General features: G+C 50.4%; 5 protein-coding genes across 5 annotated transcripts; 3 read left to right on the top strand and 2 right to left on the bottom strand.

The window, feature by feature from the left end:
• Window positions 1-1,207: 1,207 nt before the first annotated feature.
• CTHT_0054040 (actin-related protein 2/3 complex subunit-like protein) lies at window positions 1,208-2,434 on the top strand (the record flags this gene model as incomplete). Its single annotated transcript, XM_006695676.1, has 3 exons — window positions 1,208-1,409; window positions 1,508-2,338; window positions 2,394-2,434. 3 exons carry the CDS (start codon window positions 1,208-1,210, stop codon window positions 2,432-2,434), a joined length of 1,074 nt encoding a protein of 357 aa, XP_006695739.1.
• Window positions 2,435-4,443: 2,009 nt separating this feature from the next.
• CTHT_0054030 (serine/threonine protein kinase-like protein) lies at window positions 4,444-8,298 on the bottom strand (the record flags this gene model as incomplete). Its single annotated transcript, XM_006695675.1, has 5 exons — window positions 4,444-5,963; window positions 6,042-7,197; window positions 7,272-7,594; window positions 7,842-8,053; window positions 8,195-8,298. 5 exons carry the CDS (start codon window positions 8,296-8,298, stop codon window positions 4,444-4,446), a joined length of 3,315 nt encoding a protein of 1,104 aa, XP_006695738.1.
• A 488-nt stretch (window positions 8,299-8,786) lies between these two features.
• Window positions 8,787-9,290, top strand: CTHT_0054020 (uncharacterized protein; the record flags this gene model as incomplete). The annotated part of the gene is made up of 1 exon (XM_006695674.1): window positions 8,787-9,290. One exon carries the CDS (start codon window positions 8,787-8,789, stop codon window positions 9,288-9,290), a length of 504 nt encoding a protein of 167 aa, XP_006695737.1.
• A 6,853-nt stretch (window positions 9,291-16,143) lies between these two features.
• Window positions 16,144-16,707, top strand: CTHT_0054010 (uncharacterized protein; the record flags this gene model as incomplete). Its single annotated transcript, XM_006695673.1, has 3 exons — window positions 16,144-16,201; window positions 16,265-16,581; window positions 16,642-16,707. The coding sequence occupies 3 exons, from the start codon at window positions 16,144-16,146 to the stop codon at window positions 16,705-16,707; spliced, it is 441 nt and encodes a 146-aa protein (XP_006695736.1).
• Window positions 16,708-18,409: 1,702 nt separating this feature from the next.
• Window positions 18,410-19,471, bottom strand: CTHT_0054000 (uncharacterized protein; the record flags this gene model as incomplete). Its single annotated transcript, XM_006695672.1, has 3 exons — window positions 18,410-18,466; window positions 19,014-19,137; window positions 19,305-19,471. The coding sequence occupies 3 exons, from the start codon at window positions 19,469-19,471 to the stop codon at window positions 18,410-18,412; spliced, it is 348 nt and encodes a 115-aa protein (XP_006695735.1).
• Window positions 19,472-19,802: the final 331 nt, after the last annotated feature.

Genomic DNA, 19,802 nt, shown 5'->3' with positions numbered 1-19,802 from the left:
AGTAAAGCACAGCAGACCGGCTTCTGCAAGTAGAATGTCTATCGATTCACCCAGTGATGCAGAAGTGTTGCACACACGCAGTGCCAAGAGCTCTACTTGGGCCGGGTAGTTTTTTTTTTTTTTTTTTATTTTACTATCCACCCCTCTCGTACTGCCTGGGCTGTTTTTGTGAGACGAGCTTCCATTCAACAAAGGTAGATACTATTTGCCCACGTCGATATTGCCGTTAGACTGACGCATTCTCGGATCTTGTTGATGTAGAGAATCGGCCCTCTGGGCAGGGTACCCGCGACGGCCTACTAATGACCATAGCCCGAACCGAATCTCGTCGTTGGGCGCGATGGTCTTGCTCCTTTGCCCTCTGTTGTCTTCTTTCTCGCTTCCTTGCTCTCTCATGATGATCCTTTTCGTAATAACCAGTCAAGGTCAAGAACTGCCGGCTTGGGATAGAGTTCGAAGGATGGTTCAATCACGGTGTTAGTCGGCCGTCTCCTCCTCGTCTGATCTGTCTTTAGCCCAGTTAGTGGTATGTGCGTTTGTGCGTTTCGTCTTTTTTTCTTTTTTGCGAGTTTGATAAATGGGTTCGTTGTGTTGTGCAGGTAGTACGAGACTCAGTTGCTTGGGATGTACTCTATTTGATACGCCAAAGTAGTAAGTAAACTTGATGGTTCTGGGACTGGATGGCTTGGCCATCCGAAGCCAAATACAGGGCTCCCAGTGGTCGCGTGCTAGGCATGTGCCTGGACTTTGGCAGTTACCCTTCAAATAAGCATGTTTTTGAGTTACTCATCGAGCTTGCGCTCTCACAACGAGTACAAGGAGTCTTTTGGATCGATTGGGTTTACAGTGCCTGTGTAATAATGCCTTTCAAGCCTCCTGGCAGGCTACAGGAAGGCCGGCGATTTGCACTCATACAAGTTGGCCAAGGCTGCCAAACCCCTGTCGGCTCCACTGAGCTAGCTATCTTGAATTGGCTTCCGGCGGTGGAGTCAGAAACCCCACCATAAGCTCGCCGACGTCAAGTCGTCAGCAGGGGTCTGGGAATGGATGAAAGCACCCGCTGGGCTCAACACTTTCCCCTGCTTGATTCCCTTGCTCCTAGTACACCACACAACCTTGAAGCCGGCCACGTTCCCCAGCGGCAACGCGATAGTAGAGAGCTACTCCTATCGCAAGCCCAAACATCAAGCACAAATACGACAGCATCATGGCGGCGCCAGAAGTGCACCACTTGTTCCACGCGCCCATCGCGGACCACTCGTTCTCGGCCGACCGCAACACCGTCGCCGTCGCCAGGGATACGTCGGTCGAGATTTACAAGCGCGTCGCCAACTCTTTCAAGCTCAAGGACGAGCTCAAGGGTCATGACAAGACCGTCACCAGCGTCGACATTGCGCCCAACTCGGGCCGTATTGTGACGTGCTCGCAGGGCAAGCTCCCTCTTGCCCCATCCTCGGTATCGCTTCCCATCAACCAGGAGCCCGGCTAACCGCGCCCGCTGTTCCAGACCGCAACGCCCTTGTCTGGGAGCCAACTGCCCAGGGATACAAGCCGACGCTCGTCCTCCTTCGCATCAATCGTGCAGCTACCTTTGCACGCTGGTCGCCCAACGAGACCAAGTTCGCTGTCGGCTCCGGTGACCGCCTCATCGCCATTTGCTACTTCGAGCAGGAGAACGACTGGTGGGTGTCTAAGCACCTCAAGAAACCTATCCGTAGCACCGTCACCACTGTCGCCTGGCACCCCAACTCGGTCCTGTTGGCCGCCGGCTCGACCGATGCCCACGCTCGTGTGTTCTCTGCCTTCATCAAGGGCGTTGATTCTAAGCCCGAGCCCACTGCCTGGGGCGAACGTTTGCCCTTCAACACCGTCTGCGGCGAGTTTATGAATAACTCCGCCGGCTGGATCCACTCCGTTGCCTTCTCTCCCAGCGGGAATGCTTTGGCTTACGCCGCCCACGACAGCTCTATCACTGTTGTCTACCCCAGTGCTCCCGAGCAGCCCCCGCGGGCTGTTATCACTGTCAACACTCACCTGCTGCCTTTCATGAGCTTGATCTGGAACGGGGAGGATGAGATAATCGCCGCCGGTTACGACTGCGAGGCCTTCCGCTTCCGCGGAGGTGAAGATGGTTGGCAGCTCACTGGTGCTGTCGAGGCCAAGGGCCGGCCTGACCAGGACGCCGATCAACGCGAGGAGTCAGCGCTTCAGATGTTCCGCCAGATGGACCTCAGAGGCAAAGTGAAGGATGATACCCAGCTGAAGACTGTGCACCAAAACACCATAACCCACCTGCGCCCTTACGAAACTTCTGGAGGCTACCTGACCAAGTTTAGCTGTGAGTCATCCTCATCCCCCACAATTTCCTAGCTTCTGCTAATCGAAGCATCCAGCGAGCGGAGTCGATGGACGCATTGTTATCTGGACTCTGTAGATGCTTTGCCTTATAGAAGCTTCATAACTTTGTGAATAAACGAGATGTCTCTGGTGTCCGGGACAATTCATTGTCCTCACCCTTCTGTCTCTTCCAGCAATGATAGTACCCGGCGTGAATCCGATTGGCCCTTCGAGACTAATCTCGGCCTCGCGCTGCCCATCTATTATGAGCAAACGTCTATGAGGTACAAAAACAACGTCACGATTCCCATCTTCTAAGAACAGCCAGACTTCCCTCGGTAGCACAATCATCTCCCGGAGCTTTTCTCATGAGCAGAAACGCGCCATCTCAGCAGTGCAAACCAATCTTTGGGAGTATTAACCTGTCCCGTCCAATTTAACTACTCAGTCTTGATCCAACACAGACTCTTCCATCCACACCAGTCATCCATGATCCTCAATGGACCTCTTATTCTATCAGCCCTTCACCAACTTTCAATCCCCCAGAACATTTTCCGGGCCATTACCTAACAACCCCCCTCCCAAGCGACTAATAAAGATGCCTCATTATATTAGCACCTTGGAACCCATTATGCCAATGATGATGTCCTCCCAGACACAGAGTCACTGACGTTCACGGGACCAACTGTAGAGTATCTCGATGGTGGGATAGTAGAATCCCGTGATGATTCACATATCAACGCTGCATGGCCCAGGCTTGGACATTTCTCTGTGCGTCAACCTGAAGGCCTTCCCAGCCACAGACACGTCTCCGGGCTCCGACAGCATTCTGAAGGTTCAGTCCTTCCCCGCGTCGAAGCCCCTCTGCCTTAACAAGGGCTCGTTCCTTGCATGAACATCGAAGACGATGACATCACCAAGAGCAGCGTTTGGGATTCATTGGAATCAGATATCATGAAACTGAGCTGGCAATTGTGTATGAGAATATATCCCCCGAAAACCGGTGAGGACACAACTATTCACAAGGAGCTAACAGCTGAGGCTTTCGTTTGCGACTTCCTGGCCACAGGAGGATCAATGGTTGTTGATAGTGGTTTCGCGAAACCTGCTGAAGAAGTTGGGAAAATCGAAGAACTAGAGATTGGATCAGAATCCAGAGTTCTGGGTCCTTTTTTGACACCTTCGTGGTCTGCATCCTATTTACACGATGGCGATGATAGGTATATATGTCCAGATGGGTTCGGAGAGCCGGACATTATAATTCTGCTGATAGTGTGGGGGGCAACAGTTGTTCATGCTGCTGTTGGTCTACTTACCTAAAGCTAACCATCAAGTCGCTCGTGATTCCTGCTATGAGAATGGCCGATATGGGGGTTTTGGCCCAGATACTTGGCACAGCTGTCAAATGAAAGACTGCCTACAGTTGATTCGGGCTTGTGAACGTTTCCCACGAACATGATTTGCGCATGCCATGAACTTTGAAAGCTGGTTCAGGTACATCCCAGTGCTGGCTTTACTCCATATCAACCAAACCTTCCGAGAGCAAGTTCAAGTGAGTAGAGAACGGCTGATCATGGTGAAATAATAGGCCACAAATAAAGTTCATCATTACCATTTCCCGTCAACTCCAAACCTAGGTAGACCATGGAACCCAAACACCCAAGCCAGCCAACTCTTTGACCAGCCCAAAGGCACACAACTCCCGTCTTGTGAAATGACCAAGTAACACCCAGTCAAGTCCAACTCCCAAGTCCTTCCCGAATGCTTTGCCAAAAAAAAGCAAACGCTCAAGCAAAACCAGCCAGGGCATATGCCGGGACTGCAAGCAATGAAGCAGAAAAATTCCCACATAAACCAGACAAAGAAGAACGTCATCAGCCGTCGTGTCAACATGCACTATCCCCATGCCTGCCCACCCCACCATCCGAACAGCAGACACAGCAGAATAAGTGTCAACACATGTACGCGTACACCAGTCCAGTACAGGGATGGGAAATACCCCGTGCCTCTGTCTCAACATCCTTGGGAAGTCGTACAAGACCAGACCCAACCAGGGTCCCCTCCTTGCTGCTGTGTTGTGCTTTCCTCCTCCCTGCCACACCATCCTCATGTTCTCTTCTTCGTTGCTGATGAGCCTGCGCTCTCATCAATATCCTCGCCGATCTCACCGGGTTTCCGCGGATCTACCCATGAACTAAACCTGCGGTCGCCCCATCTCGCGCCGATCGTGACCCAGACATGCTTGGCTGGAATCTGAACGTTGGTAGTCTCACGGGCGCCGAGCCAGCGGAGGCGGCGTTCTCGGCTCAAGTCGCTATTGCCGATGCCGCCATTGGCAGTCCATTCACGGATAACATCGCGAATAAAGATGACCTTCTCACGAAAGTGGTTGGCAGCAGGAACATTTTGCAAGGAAGGGTGGATTTCGGGTCGGCGGCGGGACGACGTGGTCGAAGAAGAGGAAGGTCGGTTGAAGTTGAGAAGGGTCTGGAGCGGGTAGGACAAAACAGCGCGACCATCGAGAGCAGACTCTGCAAGCACACCAGTCTTCGAGAGTTCGATGGCTGCAGCTTCGGGGAGGTGCCAGAAGTGGCACCATGTCCCGGTCGGATCAAGAACAATCTTTGTGTGATCTGGAAAGTTGAACTGCATGTGCCCGTCGCAGAACATCCAGCAGCCGACATCGCCAAACCGCTGGTAGAATGTAACGACATCGGCTGGAGGGGCAGTGGGGTCTGTGATGGTGGGAGCCTTGGGGTCGTCCTCCAACAGCCCGTCCATCTCTCGCCCATAGGAAATCATGTAATTGGCAAATTTCTTCCACAGAACAAGCCTCTCACGCTTCCTGTGGTCGTAGATATCCCTACCGGCTGATAGCTTTCCAACAGTCCCATCGGGGTTGATGGGCACCTTGAAAGTCTCCGCGGGCACTCGGACCCGCGAGAAACCCTCCTCACCGTTGTTCTCGTAGAAATAGATGCTTCCAGTCATGGGAATGATCTGGTGGCGGTCCTTGTATCCCGGTTCCTCCTTGCGCAAGCAATGTCGCTCGGCATCGTGGACCAGCACACAAGACGGAGGAAGATAGCCGGACTTGCCACCTTCTACCGCCGGGATGTTCTTGAGAATGCATCCGACGCTCCCATCATTCAGAACATATCCCAAGCCAAACTTGTTGGTGTAGTCAACCCACTTGACCACGATCTGTGGGGGAGATGGGGTCTTTTCTCTCGAGGAGATTATGGCCATACTGCGTGAATTAAGAGCTCTCTCAAGCTCGGCTTGGAGCTTCTTCAGGCGCTCCAGGACAGCATCGGGTTCAGTGCCAGGAATTTTTTCCTGGTACTCTGTGGGACTGAAGAGAGAAAGCCTCTGCCCTTTAGTTTCTTTGGTTGAGGTAGTGCGGCGCACCGATTGCTGAGAGGCGGTAGTGTCGGACGTGAGTGTTGACTGGCTTTTCGAAGATGACGTTTGGCTTCGCAAACTGCGAGTTGACGATCTTGCGCTAGGCGCCGACTCATCTGAAGAGCGGCGCGTCGATGTGAGATCCTCGGCTTGTTCTGCTGATCGAGATGACCTGACGGCTTCTTCAGCCGTCTTCCGTGAAGGCGCTGCGACATCCTCGTCTGACTGTCGTGAAGACACTGACAATTCCCGAGTGGATTTTGATCGAGAAAGGCCCGATGTTTGAAGTAAAGGCTCACTGGATGTCTGAGAGCGGGTGACACCGATGGTAGAAGTTGGTCTATGCTGGGCTCTTTGTTGAGCTGCGAAGCTCTGCGGTGGTGCGCGGAGCAATGATGAAGGCTTTAAAGACTGGCTCGAGTCGGTCGCAGAGCTCTTGGCTTCTCTGGTCCGATCAGGCAGCTCGAACGTGTGTTGAGCTGCATGCTGACCCGCCAACCGGGCGGCCTTCTGCTCGGCCTTGATCTCGTCAAATGGACGGTAGACAACGCCCTCAGCAAGAGGAATCACCGGTGTCAAGCCATTCTGTTCCTCCTCTGCCATCTCTCTCCAAATGTTCTTGAACACCAACTTCGATTCCGACCACGGACCAACGCCGCACTCGCGGGCAAGGTTCTTCACCCGCTGCAGATTCTTGGCCTGTGATTCCGGGTCGGCAGGGGGATCGTAAAATGCCGGGTTCTCTGGGGGAAATTCGCGCAGCTTTGGAGTCATTTCTGAGGCTTCAGGCATATAGCCAGCGGTGAAAAACGAATGGCCAACAATGGTGTCGGGATCCGGTCTCTTGTCGGCGTCTTGTAACATGGCGGCAACGAGGTCTTTAACCTCCTGGCTAACGTGCTTTTGGTCGCTAGAAGGCCATTCGTAGTCCCGATCTCTCGCGCGGCGGTAGATCTCGTCTGTTGTCGAGGACTGGAACGGGGGCTTAGAGGTGATCATGGCAAACACGATGATTCCCAAGCTCCAGATGTCCACCATATGGTCATGGCCCTTCTTCCCCTTCTCGAGAATCTCCGGAGCAATATAGTTTGGTGTGCCGCAGAGAGTGGTGCGGCGCATGACTTGCATGTCCTTGCCAGTGAGGAGCAGAGCAGCGAGGCCGAAATCGCCAATCTTGGCGTTCATGTGCTTGTCCAGGAAGATGTTACCCATCTTCAGGTCGCGATGAATGATACCCTTTGCGTGCATATATTTAATGGCACCGGCGATCTGAACAGTGTAGTAGCGGACTTCAGCCTCTGTGATACCCTTACGGCGCTTTACCATATCCATCAGAGAGCCATTGGGGCAGAGTTCCAGAACCAGGTACGTGCAATTCTGGAAAGTAAACGCCCGGTGGAACTGGACAATGTTCTGGTGACGCATCTTGGAGTGGATTTGCAGTTCGGTTTGAAACTGCAGAGAGGGATCCCAGGTCAGCATGGGGTCTCAACAATATACACTTGGCCGGACGGCAGAGGACCACCAACCTTTTGTTCCATCTTAGTTGGCATCTTGCTCTTGACGATTTTGAGCGCAATGCGCTTCGACGAGCCCGAGGGCCGGGCCTCGTGGCAGATGGCAAAGCCACCCTTTCCGAGCAATTTTCCTACATGGTATACAACGCCGTCTTTGCGGTCGGAGCTTGGGGGCTCGATCACGTCGGCAGGTGGAGGAGGCGGGTGCTCCTTTTCCCGAGCTGACTTGAGCTGGGCAGCTGCCTTCGCCTTCAGCTCGTTTCCTCGAGGCATTCGTTGGGCATTCGCGTCTCTAGGGGATAATGCCTCCATATCGATACCACGGGTTCCAACGGCTAAGTTGCGGGGGAGGAATGGAAAGCTATAGGGTGCGGAGGGGTTTCGTGAGGGGGAGCTCAAGGTTGTTTACCTGAGCTCTAGCACGGTGTACCCGGATGTCTGTTCCCGCGTGGTGTGAGCATGAGCATGGGACAATTGAAGCTCGATTGAGACCGGAGAGTACGAAAAGCGCAGGATGACTCTCGTGGTTCCACAGCAGCCCGAAAATTGGCCAGACAAGGATGTAAACAAAGTCAAACTCACAGTTGTCGCTGGGGATGTCATGCAGCGCAGCTGATGGTGAGTTGTGCAAAATATCTGGCCACGGATTCTGCGCCAGATAAACGGAACGCACCACTGCTGCTGTTGCGCAATTGAGTGCGCGGGTCGGGAGGATGATGATGCTGGAGGAGGTGGTGGTAATGGTGGTGGGCGATGCGTCGCGGTTTGTGTGTGGGAAAAACGGAGTGGGCGGGCTGAAGGTTGGAGCCACTCACTGGCTGCCAACACAAGAAAAGCACCTTTGCTTGCGTTGTTGTGCTTTCCCCAGTCGTCCCAGCAACGGCTGGGGACCCACTTGGCAGGGGTTTCGGACAAAGCACCGCAAGCTGCCCTACCTGTCCAGGGACCGTGCTCTTGGCGCAGCGCGATTGGCTGGTTTCCCTGCGGTTGATCCCGCACATGCCGAGGGCAGCTCCATCGGAGATCGTGATGCGATCATTTTGGGCTTTGGGATGAAAGCCTGTCATTGAAGATACGCTTCTGGATGAACTAGATGGCCCGCAGGATATCCTTTACAGAACACATCGCCCAGTCATTTGTGCAAATAACCGAACCGATAACTGTTGATACGCAGTTAACCCCGTTTACAGCAGCTTAAACAAGCAAGCTTGTTAGCCGGGACTTAGCAATCATCGGGCTTCATTTCATCTCGACCACTCACACATCAACTCTGGTCTTGGCTTGGAGTCGGCCTCAACGACTTCGATGAACCGTCATGGTTTCGCTACCTCTGTTCAAACTGGCTTCACTGTTCGTGAGACATGTGTCCAAATACGGCGCGGTTCGTCGAATCCAAGATCTTGGTTGACGCCGTTCCCTCCAGCAGCTAACAAGTCCTCTTAGAATCACATCAAGCACCAGGCGCACGAACATCCCCGCTTCCGGGCTTTCGCTGCTCGCTATGGTCAGATGATACATCAGTTCAACATGCGGCTGCAGGTCGCAATTCTAAGGAACCCTGACGCTGAGCAGCGGGCAAAAGAAAAGGCCGAAGCGCCGACAGTCAAGACAGAGGAGCAGATCAAGCGTGAGGAAGAGCTCCGTGCCAAGTATGGCACAACACCATGGGACTCGCACCCGACCAAGGAAGCGCCCAAGAGCGTGTGGAGGCGCAAATTCCGGCCACTGCCCGAAGCCAAGGCCGTCGACCTCTTCGCCGATGTTGTCGGTGATGCCTTCATCTTGGCCGTTGCCGGAGGGCTGATTACGTTCGAATACTGGCGTTCGTCGCAAAAGCCAGATAAGAATAAAGAGATGATCGAGGAGCTTCAGAAGCGCGTCGAGGAGTTGCAGCAAAGGGAGCAGGAACTGCTTGAGGCTGAGCGCAGGCAACGAGAGCGTGTCGAGTTAATTGAGCAGGCCCTAAGGGCTTTCAAAGATCCCAAGACAAAGCAACCTCTTTTGCCTGCCCCAGCCACGGCAGCCGCTTGAGTTCTCTTTAATCACATAAGCAACCGCATCTTCAGGAACAATCTTGAATGCTACCCGACCTGATAGGACTCTAGGGCACATCACCTGTGCAGTGGTTTCAAAAATTCTCAATCGATGAGGTAGCATCTACAGTCAGCCTCCATAGGAGCTTAGATGCCTGAAGTCTGAGGATTTAAATTAAAAGATTTTCAGTCCAGCCATTTGGGGAAGGAGCGAGAGGGTTACAAATGCAAGATGCTCATCCATGGCCTCTTGATAACAAGACTTTAAACCACTAGAGCACATCACATATCTTGATAGACATGAGATACCCTCAAAAACTACCACTCTGCAAATAGACAGCAAATGCCTAGGAATTAACGGCAGTGTGACCAAGCACCCGATCTATCACTAGCATCTACCATGGGTCCTCTTTGTGCGGCGAGAGAAGTAAACTTAGTTTGTTCGAGCCTGAGGCATCGTCAAGCATTCAACTCGACAATCGCTGTGCTTCTGCAAGCTGACCCCGGGAAGTGGAAGGGTAATAATTGCAAACCAAGCATCACATTTGACTGCTGACTAAGGAGTTACAAAACCACAGAAGCACATTTGAGATCACATGACATTTCTGTGGTTCTCCCCGATCCGTTCATTGAGGATGACAGCGAAATCTTCCGCTTCATTCTTCTTTCCTCAGTTGACTTGGAAAGAAGCCACCAAGCAACAACATTAAACAGGATTCAGCAACTCTTTGAATTTACCCACGGTGATAATATAGCTGTTCTATTTCTCCTTTGCGACGATGCCAGCAACAGCAGCCAGCCTTCCATGGGGCCATTTATGGAGTTACATATCCAGTACGTTAGACACAGACATCACTCACCCTGCTCGCTGGTCGCACTCTGGAAAGATCAAAGGAGGAAGCCAACCTCGGACAGCTAACACATCAGAAGGCTCTCGGTAGTAGTCCACCTTGCTATTCCTATCATCCCACTTGCAACACTGCCTCTGCTTCCCTCGACTCTTGCCGCCTTTCTCTCGGCCTTCACCGGCACAGCTAGCAGCATTCCGCCCACAACTCTGCCCAGTGCATCGGAGCTCATTCCATCTTGCACCATTTACCAAACCCCCACTGCCGCCACTTCAGCGGTTCCTGTCTCACAAACTCTCGCATCCATGTTTCCCCTGCATGGACAGCTGTCCTCTGGGGGTTTCCTGTCTTCCCATCCACCTCCGATCTCTTCCCTTGCAGTTGGTCACACAACTGCAAGCAAGAAGAACGATCTGACTGACCTTTTCCCCTGCTTCCGAGCGCTACTTGAGGATGGATTAGCGACAGTAGAAGGGAGGAGATTGCTGCGGCAGTGGGTTGGGCAACAGTCAGCAGAAGGAATGGAGAGCTTTTGGATGTGGGAGTTTCCTGCACACTCCCCATCCACTGTCCCTCCTATCACCTCAGCTGGTGACGGCACGCATAGCATTGATCAGCAAGCAGCAACAGCGGTGCCATCAGCTTCAGATGAGCTCTCATCAAAGAATGTATAGAGTACCTCTCGTTTCTTGCTATGTATGACTCCTCCCATAAGGAGTTGAAGCAAGAATCTTAAAATACATGGGTATAACGCTTGTTGAAGTTGAAAATCCACTCACATTTTACAGACAAGCAGTCACCATTTGATCCGCAATGCTTGGTTTCCTTTTGTTTCTTGAAATATGTAGTTCCACTTCTCTCTCACAAGGTGTCTATAGAATGCTTCTGAATAACAGAGGACCAGTTAGAAGGGTTTCAAAACATACAACCCGCAAGATGATCGAAGCAGTGCTATTAGCAAATCACCATACCGCAGAGGAAGACCCGGTGAGCTGGAGCGGGAGTGTGATGATGTTGCTGCAGGTGCATATATAATGGTTCACTGTACGCACACACCATAGGTGTTGCTTGATCTGGAAATGACGATGATGCGTACAAGTGAGGTTTGTGCTATTATTAGGTAGCCTTGGTCTTGCTTCAACGCTTCTGACACACTTGGTTGTCCCTGTCTGTATGGCTGGTGATAGTTTTTTTTTTAATGGAATGACAAATTCATTGAAGGACGAAAAGTTTTTTTATAAAATTTTTTTATAAAATTTGATGCTACAGTGCCACTTGTTGGCTACCTATTCACATTATCGCGGTCCTCTCAAATGAGCTGTTTTCAGCAACCAGCACCAAACTGTTGCTGGGTCTTCCTGTTCCACAGCGTACAATCGACAAATCTCCTTGGCTTTAAGCACAAAACATTGCTCGGAAATTCTCAAAAACTATCAACATAGATTGACGATAGCTTGATATAAATCCGATCATCTAAGTAATGCCATTTTTCCCGTTAAACTCTGACAGATATCCATAGCACGATTGATCTTAACGATGTTCAACTTTCGAATTCCATGTCCCTGTGAGACCTCACCAACATGCTAAAACAGCACATGAGATGACTTTGAATTACCTGTGCTTTACTAAACGTGATGAAGAGACTTGTTTGGATTCTTAACTGGTTCAGGGTCTCTGGTCAATGTACAAAAGGCATGCGTCAGTTGGAAGATTTGCATATCCCTAAGCAAGATCTCCTGAAAGCCTTAGCACCAGACGGACTTCATTGCTTGACTTGTCTTGATTGGGAATCCTCAAAGATAGACATATACCACCTTTAATATCCACGACCTACACTCTGCAAAGCCCAGCTACTGGGAGTAGTTAGACAGTTGATCTCTAGCATCTAGGGAAGTGGCATGATGATCCGTAGAGTTGCACCAAGTTATGATCAAGCTGACGTATAAGGTAGAGATTACATACGCCAGAAGACCAGTTAGAGGCTAGATACATACCTAGCATAGGCACTTCCCTTAGGCACCTGGGTAGTTGACTTCAGGAAAGTCGATGATGTGACGACAGCTGTGCAGTTTAGGACACCCTGCGAGGAACACAACAGCCTTCTTTATAAGGCAAGTGTGAAAAGATGTAGAATGGTTTTACTGTTGGATAGAATAAGGCAACTGAACTGAACACTGCAGTCAGTTCTGATACAAGCAGAGTTTCATCCAAAGAACTTCAATTGGCATCACATCACGTACCCCAAGTGATTATTCCGGGTAAAAGAGGCCGGTTCGGATTAGATACCTAAGTACATAGTCATTACACTGTCGTTGGATTGAAACTCAATAGCAACCAGGCCAGAAGACCATGTTTACGTTGTTCCAGTGCAGACACTCACCATACCTAAGAGAGCAACTGCCAAGCCAAAATTCCCAGAGTTACGCTCAAGGTTAAAAGCTGGATAAGACCCCAGAATTTAAACAAAATATACAAAATGTGCACCCCAATACACCTGAACACATGGATATCGTTTCGATCACAAGTCCACACGCATGCAGGATTCGTGATGATATCATATTTGATGTGCTGTTGTATTTGTAGGAGAAGTTGACTTTTGCAAGCTGTTGTTGCAGAACTTCACCGTTTGCAGAGGAGGGGGCCCGAAGAGCTGAGTCTCCACTAGAACAACGTAGCCATAGTCGTCAGGGGAGAAGAAAGTTGGGCGAGAGGTACCAGGGTCTGGGAATAGCCTTATCGGGAAAGTGGCAGGCGAACCGCACTACATGATTGGTTCAGATAATTTTGGTCTGCCGGGAACTGGCCAATAGTAAGCCAAGAAGAGGCGCCGAGCAAGCCGACTTAGATGTCGATGAACAGATGCAAATATATACACTAGTCACTAATGCATGTAGGAATCTATCTGTATATACCTACCTGTCTGGGAGCGTAGAGTCAATGAGGCAGATTCTCATAAAATGCCTACACTGCTAACCAAGGAACTGCGAACTTGTGATAAGTATCAACATCCCAGTTTTCCCTAGTGTACTCTAGTTTTCTCCAATAGTCGCGCTGTCCGGCCCTTGACTGAAAGAGCCAGTGCAACTCTTGTGTGATGACTCTGACAATGGACGACGGTTATATGGAGGGAAAATCCCTGATGAACTTAGATCAGGATCAAGAGATGTTGATACTATGAAGATTGATACTCGAGGGTGGATCATCTTACTCTAAGTCACCCCTTGCGTGTAGTGTTAACGATCGAACATTGTATAATAGGCATACGGATGAGACTCTGAGAATGGACTAATTGATGCGGAAGTGCCCCCGTGTAATCTGTAGAAGCCATGTTTCAACTAAACCATTGCCAACTATATACGCCAATTTTTGCCTTTTATCCTCAAGTTAGTTGATAGAAAAGAGTGCACGAATAAGTAGTTTTTGATGGGCTAAGATTGAAGTTCACCGCAGCGACTCTTACAGTCAACCAAGAAGGTTCTGGCTCCCGGAAGCTGGCTAAGGGCCCCTATTTGTGCGGTTCTCTTTCCAGATACTCCCTTGGGCCCACAGGGCAAGTACGTTGATAGAGCGCCGAGCTCAGACGTACTGTTCCCCAGCCATCCTCCTCTGCATTACAACTGTTTACAATTGCTTACAGCTAACAAGGTTTCAGCTTGGAAAAAAAATCAAAGCTAACACTAGCTTCGAAGCATAAAACTTTGAATATAAGATTTCTGGTGGATATCGACTTAAGAAGCTAGCAGAAAACCTTCTTTGCAAGGCATCAGGTAAATGCTTGGCAAATGGTAGTCGCGTGTTCATGTACAAAGCACACTACCAAATTCCATGAGGGGCTATTTTATGGTGCTTATCCTCGACTGCTCGTGTCATGCAGTGTTCGACGAAATACCTTAGCAATCTCTAAGCTTGAGTCACTGGTCCTGTTCAAAGCAACGAGGAATAACGAGTTGATACCAGCTCTTGGCGGAGAGGGGCAGCCACCCTGAATGTGGGTCTCACTCTGCACGTATGAAGCGTCACGGTCTATGATTGGCTGGCTGCACTCTCTGTAGCCGCCCTCGGCACACCCAATCACACCAACGATGGCTGGGTTTTTCCCATTCGCGCAGCATTCCATCCGTCGCTACCACTGCATCTAGTGTAAATGCCCTCTCTTTGCTTTTCCAATCGTCTTATCCGCTGTGCTATCAGGAGAAGAGCTGGCGGATACAAAGTGGTGTGGCAGCCACACCGTTCCTCTTGCCCATGGTCCATCCAATGAGGGTATCTGTGCATCACCACGTTACCTAATTGGCCGCAAGTGAGTTATGCTTAAGAGACTACAAGAGCAACAAGCGCCGATCGAATGGCTCAGTGCAAGCTCACTCATGCACTAGTGTCGTTAACCAATCTCTTCGGCGTTGACGCCGGATTTGGTAACGTGAATGACTTGGGGTGCTGAAAAACCTGGATTGCTATTGCTAGAAGGGTGTGTGTGCGAGAGGCTGGCCGGCAGTAGCCAGAATGTGGCCTTTGTGCCTGCTGTGATGCGACACTTCCCAAGAGCTGTCCACCAAGATGTGGGGGATGGGTTGGTAGCCGCTCGTGCAGAGACACAAAAAAACTGTCCGGCCGTGGTTGGGGAAACCTGCAATAGATGGAACAACGTGATAAAGATGCTTCAAGTGTAAAAGACGGAGGTCATGTTGGCGTTCTTCACTTTCTCACTGCACCCACTGAGGCCACAGGAATACCAAGCTGAAGTTTTCTTGTCGCCCTCTGGTCCCACCCCTCACCTTTCGCCCCCACTCGCTTGCCGCTGCCATAGCGTTGCATGGCCAAGCCTAGGAACACCATCACTGCTCCACTTGTGTTTCCACACCTGCGCAAGGGTTTCAACTCGGGACGAGATGCGCCCTGACAATTGTCCGACTTACGCCTCGGGCGGTTCCCTGTTCTTGGAGCACATACAACCCCAAAACACCCCCTTCTGCCTCAAATCTCAAACCTCCCCCTACGCTCAGGAAGCCGCACATTTTGTCTGATCTCCATCACGATCCCATGCTGAGGAATCCCTCAACGACAAATTCAGCGACACACATCTATACCCTGCACATCTCCTGTCGAACAAAGCATGCTTTAATAAAGGTTTTTGGGGGCTTGCGACCGATGAGCTAACACGACTTACAACTAAAAAAACTCAGCTTTTGATTGAAAGTTGGATATGGTGGATCAATGCTCTCAGTCGTGATCAGAACTCTTGGACGTGGACCTTGAACGAACTCAAGCCAGGAACATCTGGTCAACAACCCGAAACACATCCACACCCCCCAGCTGCCTGTCTGATACAGGAACATTCAGACCCCGGTGCAAGCCCTTGTGGGCAAGTACCCTAACTACCCAGCACTCAGACCATATCTCCCTTCTCACACGGTACCTGTTGCCGGGATTGTTCAGTCCCGACCAAGACGAGGGCTCGAGGAATTAGGGGAGTCGACCTGGTAAAGAGATCTGATACGACCTATTATTCCAACTCCGCCTCGCCGGCCGTGGCTGTCTTGGAAAGACTTCCCTCTCTTCTCTTCCTTCCTCAACCTTCGTCAAGTCGATAGCCTTCGCTGATATCGACTATACCGTGGTTCCTGTTCCCCTCAGAGGGCCCAACAGTCACTAACCGCAGGTCTGGAACCTGGCCTTTCGTTCTTTCGGCAGCTTTATTGTATTATTTTTCTTCTTATTTTTTGATATCTTTGCCCTAGTGCTTGCGCCGGATCGCAGTCGATTTCGGGCTCTACATTCTTGATATCCGCGCCGATCGGCATTGCAATTTTTGTGAGGATTCTTTCGGTGGTCAATCTGTGGAACAGGATAAGCCCTCATCGTGGCTGAGAAGGACAAAAGGACTGGAGACTTGATTGGTATCTTCACGTGGATCTCAAAGGGTTAAAAAAAAAAAAAAAGAGAGAGAAGAGGAACCGAGGCAACCTACTGGAGCGTGACTAGAAGCCTTCTGAATCAATAACCATGGGAAGGCTGATCAAGAACCATTGGGCGAGGCTCGTCGTCCTCTCGTCAGCAGCTTGTAAGTTGCAACAGCAGCCGAACGTCAATATTAACTGGCAGGACACTAACATCACAAATACAGACCAAGTCACTGCCGCTGTCCACGCCTTTTTCTGGCCCAAGATTCTCTGGGACTTCCTCACCAAAACCCTCGACCCAGCTGTCCGACCGATACCAGTGCTCCAAATCATCAACCTGATTATGGGTTTGTTGTTGCTCGCCTGGGAATGGCCGCTCAGCTTCATCGCCGGCTCCAGCATTCACCGCAGTCTTGAGGCCCGCCTGGCCTTCCTTCCTCTCGCCGCTCTTGCCTCATCACTATTGTACCAAGGCGCCAATGCTGCGATTTACTACGTGATCGGCATGGCTGTGTATTTTTGGGCATACAGCGAGGGAGAGGTATGTTCCTTTCGTCAGTCTGAGGTGCTAACTGGGGGAAGGCTAACAAAATCTGAATAGATGATTTGCGCAAAGCCCTGGACTCTTCCGCAGCGGGCTCCTCGAGGTGGTGGTTCACGTGTCTGAACAGCCTTGCCGTCCAGTGACAGAAGGCCACCGATTTCAAAACAGATACCCGCGTCTCGCTTCCCTCAAAGATACCCCTGTTATGTGAATTACACCCTCTTGCTCTCACCGGGACGCTTCTTCGACAACCCGACGCTACTGCTTCTCCGATCCAACTGCACCGGACTGTTCCCACTATCGATGTTCCACTTTCACGTGCAATGCCGGGAGTAGGGTTATTGATATTCTCGTCGGAAGCATAGCTAAGAAAGAGGCGGGAGCCAGAGGCCGTATATATCGCTTCTGAACAGCCCGAAATACCCACAGTATTGCGTTTTACATGGCAGCTTGAGTGGCTTAATTTTCTGTAACTTCGATCCAGTCTTATGGGAGAACTGGTTCTTTTGTTTGTCTTCGCCTAACACATATAGCACCATAAATCCCGTGCTAGCTTGGTGCTGTCATGAAATATGAAAGTTCCTCTTGGATCAAGGAAGAGCAGCAAGAAGTTAAAGGCATGGCAAGCGTGGCGTTACATGGCTTATGGACTTCGGGGAATCGTGAGATTAGCGCTACATCCTGAGAAGATGTAAAATAGATACCAGCTCTCTGTGCAGTATTGAGTTGCCCAAAACAAATTAATAACAGCATATAATATCGTCAACATCTTTACCTTACTTTATCTGCCACACTCTACATGGACTTGAGATTCCTGCGTACTTGGCACCTTGCTGTTCATACGGTACCTTGATTATCCTGAAGTTGTCGACCCGTTTAAATGGTGATATATTCCAGTGTAAAAATATTCCTCCTAGGTAGTCACCGCTGTGGCATTGACCGAGTTGCAGCCTGCGGGTACCCCAAGCTAACCATGCAAATTTCAAACCTTAGGACTCAACAGTTCAATTGTGGACGTTTCCACGTGCACTTTCAAGTAGCAAGTCTGCAGTAAAATCCTTCAGGATATTGTTTGAACTTTGAAACAAATGTAAAAAAACAAAGAAAGAACGACAAGGGTGTGGAGGGGAAAAGTCCAAGCCGATCTACACACGATGTCTCACGATGGTCTCAAGTGCTTGCAAATTTACCCACCCTGCTCCCCTATCCAGCACGTGAGACATGGTGACCGAAGCTTGGCTCCGCGCTTGGCAAGCGTCATTTCTTGGCGGTGTGACCCTGCCCTTAATTTCTTCGACTTTCTTCTTCGAACGTGTCCTGCTCCAAAAAACTCGGCTCCAAAACGAACGGCAATGCTGTGCAACGGGAATCGGTAACCACCCGAACAAACGGACAAGTTCACTGCTGTGTCAGCGAATCAGAATGTCCTTTAGGCTCGTGTCTTCCCGTCCATTGGGTTTTAAGTACAGACTGGCAAATGCCCTGAAATCCGGCGATCGGGGATCTTCATTAATGTGGCTCGACTTGTCTTTGACGATCAGGTTGTCTTGTACCTGCCTGCCTATAGGCGTTCAATGGATTTTGTTGATCGTCAAAAACGATATTTTTTATTCAGATGAGGGGGGCGTGAAACATGAGTTTGAACCAAATCTTTTGTCGAGATTTGACTGGCTACTAAAACCAGCTCTCGCGGCTATGTTGCCCACAACTCCGTCTTCGCCTTCATCCTTCATAGAAACTACCAACCAGTCATTTATCTCTCCACGGCCATTCTAGTTTCTCTTACAAGATATTTTGCTGGAAGTTCTAGGTGCCGACCCGCCAACTAACGAGAGATATAAGGGCCATTCGAGTCGTTTTTGCGCCCCTGGCGCTCTGCCATCTGTGGTTTTTAAACTGGTCAGCGTATATGTTGCTACCACTCATTGTTAAGCCCTCAATTACAACAACTGAAGAGTCGGTGTGCAGAATAAGCCCATTTTTGAGACCGTTAATACACAGGATGAGTGCAGACGGAGGTCATCGTTGTGTGTATAACCGCTGTGCTTAAGGCATGCGCCATGAGGCTGCAGCGGTTGGTTTCACCAGCCGCCCGACTAGCAGCGAGTCTGCGTCTCTGGCACAAACGATGGACACGCCGTGCGCGAGTGCCGGCGGCAAGAAATATGCTTAGTTCTGACCTAGGCGGGAGCTATCATGCCATCGCTCCTCACGGAGACCGACTAGGCGACCCAAGGTCGGGGATCTTTCCAACCCGGATTTGAGAGGTACAGCATGTGGGTGTAAACTTATCCGAGTGAAAGACGAATAAGGGGGGGAGGAAAAGGAAACAAATAAAAAGCCATGCTCAAAGAGCACATAACCCCACAATTTGGCGCAGAAGCCCAAGAAGGCGATATATGAATTTGAGAAAAGGGAAGCTAACATACCCCAAACTCTTGAATGGTGCCCCTCTCCAGGATCTTCTGGACTGCATCATCCTCTCTGGCGGTTCCAAACTCGTTCTCGAGCATCGCTTTCGAAGCACCCTCGAGCAGTCCCTGGGCGCTGTGCCTATCAGATAATAGCTTTAGCAAGAGCTCCTGTGTGTTTCTGGGCGACTAAAACAGCCATACGCCCTTGGTCACAAACAAACCCAAGGTGGGAAAGCAAGTTTTGTGACAGAATACAATACATCAAAGCACATTGCAATAACGTGAAGGAAGCAACGGTCTGCTTACTTATGTGTCGTAAACACCTTGAAGGACGAGACCACATGCGACAAGGGAACCGAACGGTCATGGAGCCATTTGTGATAATCCTCGACGTTGTCAACGAACACAAGGAAGTCTTCGTCTCCGTGGCCACGGTAGTGCACCTTAATGTGGTTTGCTTCTCCGCGTGGCATTGTTGCAGATCTCGCGAGGTGATATTTGTTTATATATGTTATTGCTAGACTGCAATCCGCAATGCTCTTCAGTAGTGAAACTCCCTTGGCTCCTGTGGGTCGTCTGTCGTTGCCTATGTCGGATAAAGTTGATGCCTGCTTAAGACTCGAAGTCCTAATGCTTGCCGATAAATGTTCCAGGCCAGTCTCGGGGTTATTGTACGCTCATTTCGAGTCAGACTTAATGACTTAAGAGCTCGAGTCGAAGAGGGGATGCCAGCGGCATGGATATCACTACGTCATCGGTGACGAGGCATGAAAGCATTTGGGCTTTTGGGCATCACTGTGTAAG

This window comes from Thermochaetoides thermophila (genome assembly GCF_000221225.1).
Source record: "Thermochaetoides thermophila DSM 1495 unplaced genomic scaffold scf7180000011820, whole genome shotgun sequence".
Taxonomy (NCBI): domain Eukaryota; kingdom Fungi; phylum Ascomycota; class Sordariomycetes; order Sordariales; family Chaetomiaceae; genus Thermochaetoides; species Thermochaetoides thermophila.
The sequence above is the reverse complement of the archived record's forward strand: the minus strand, read 5'-3'. Positions and strand labels throughout refer to the sequence as shown.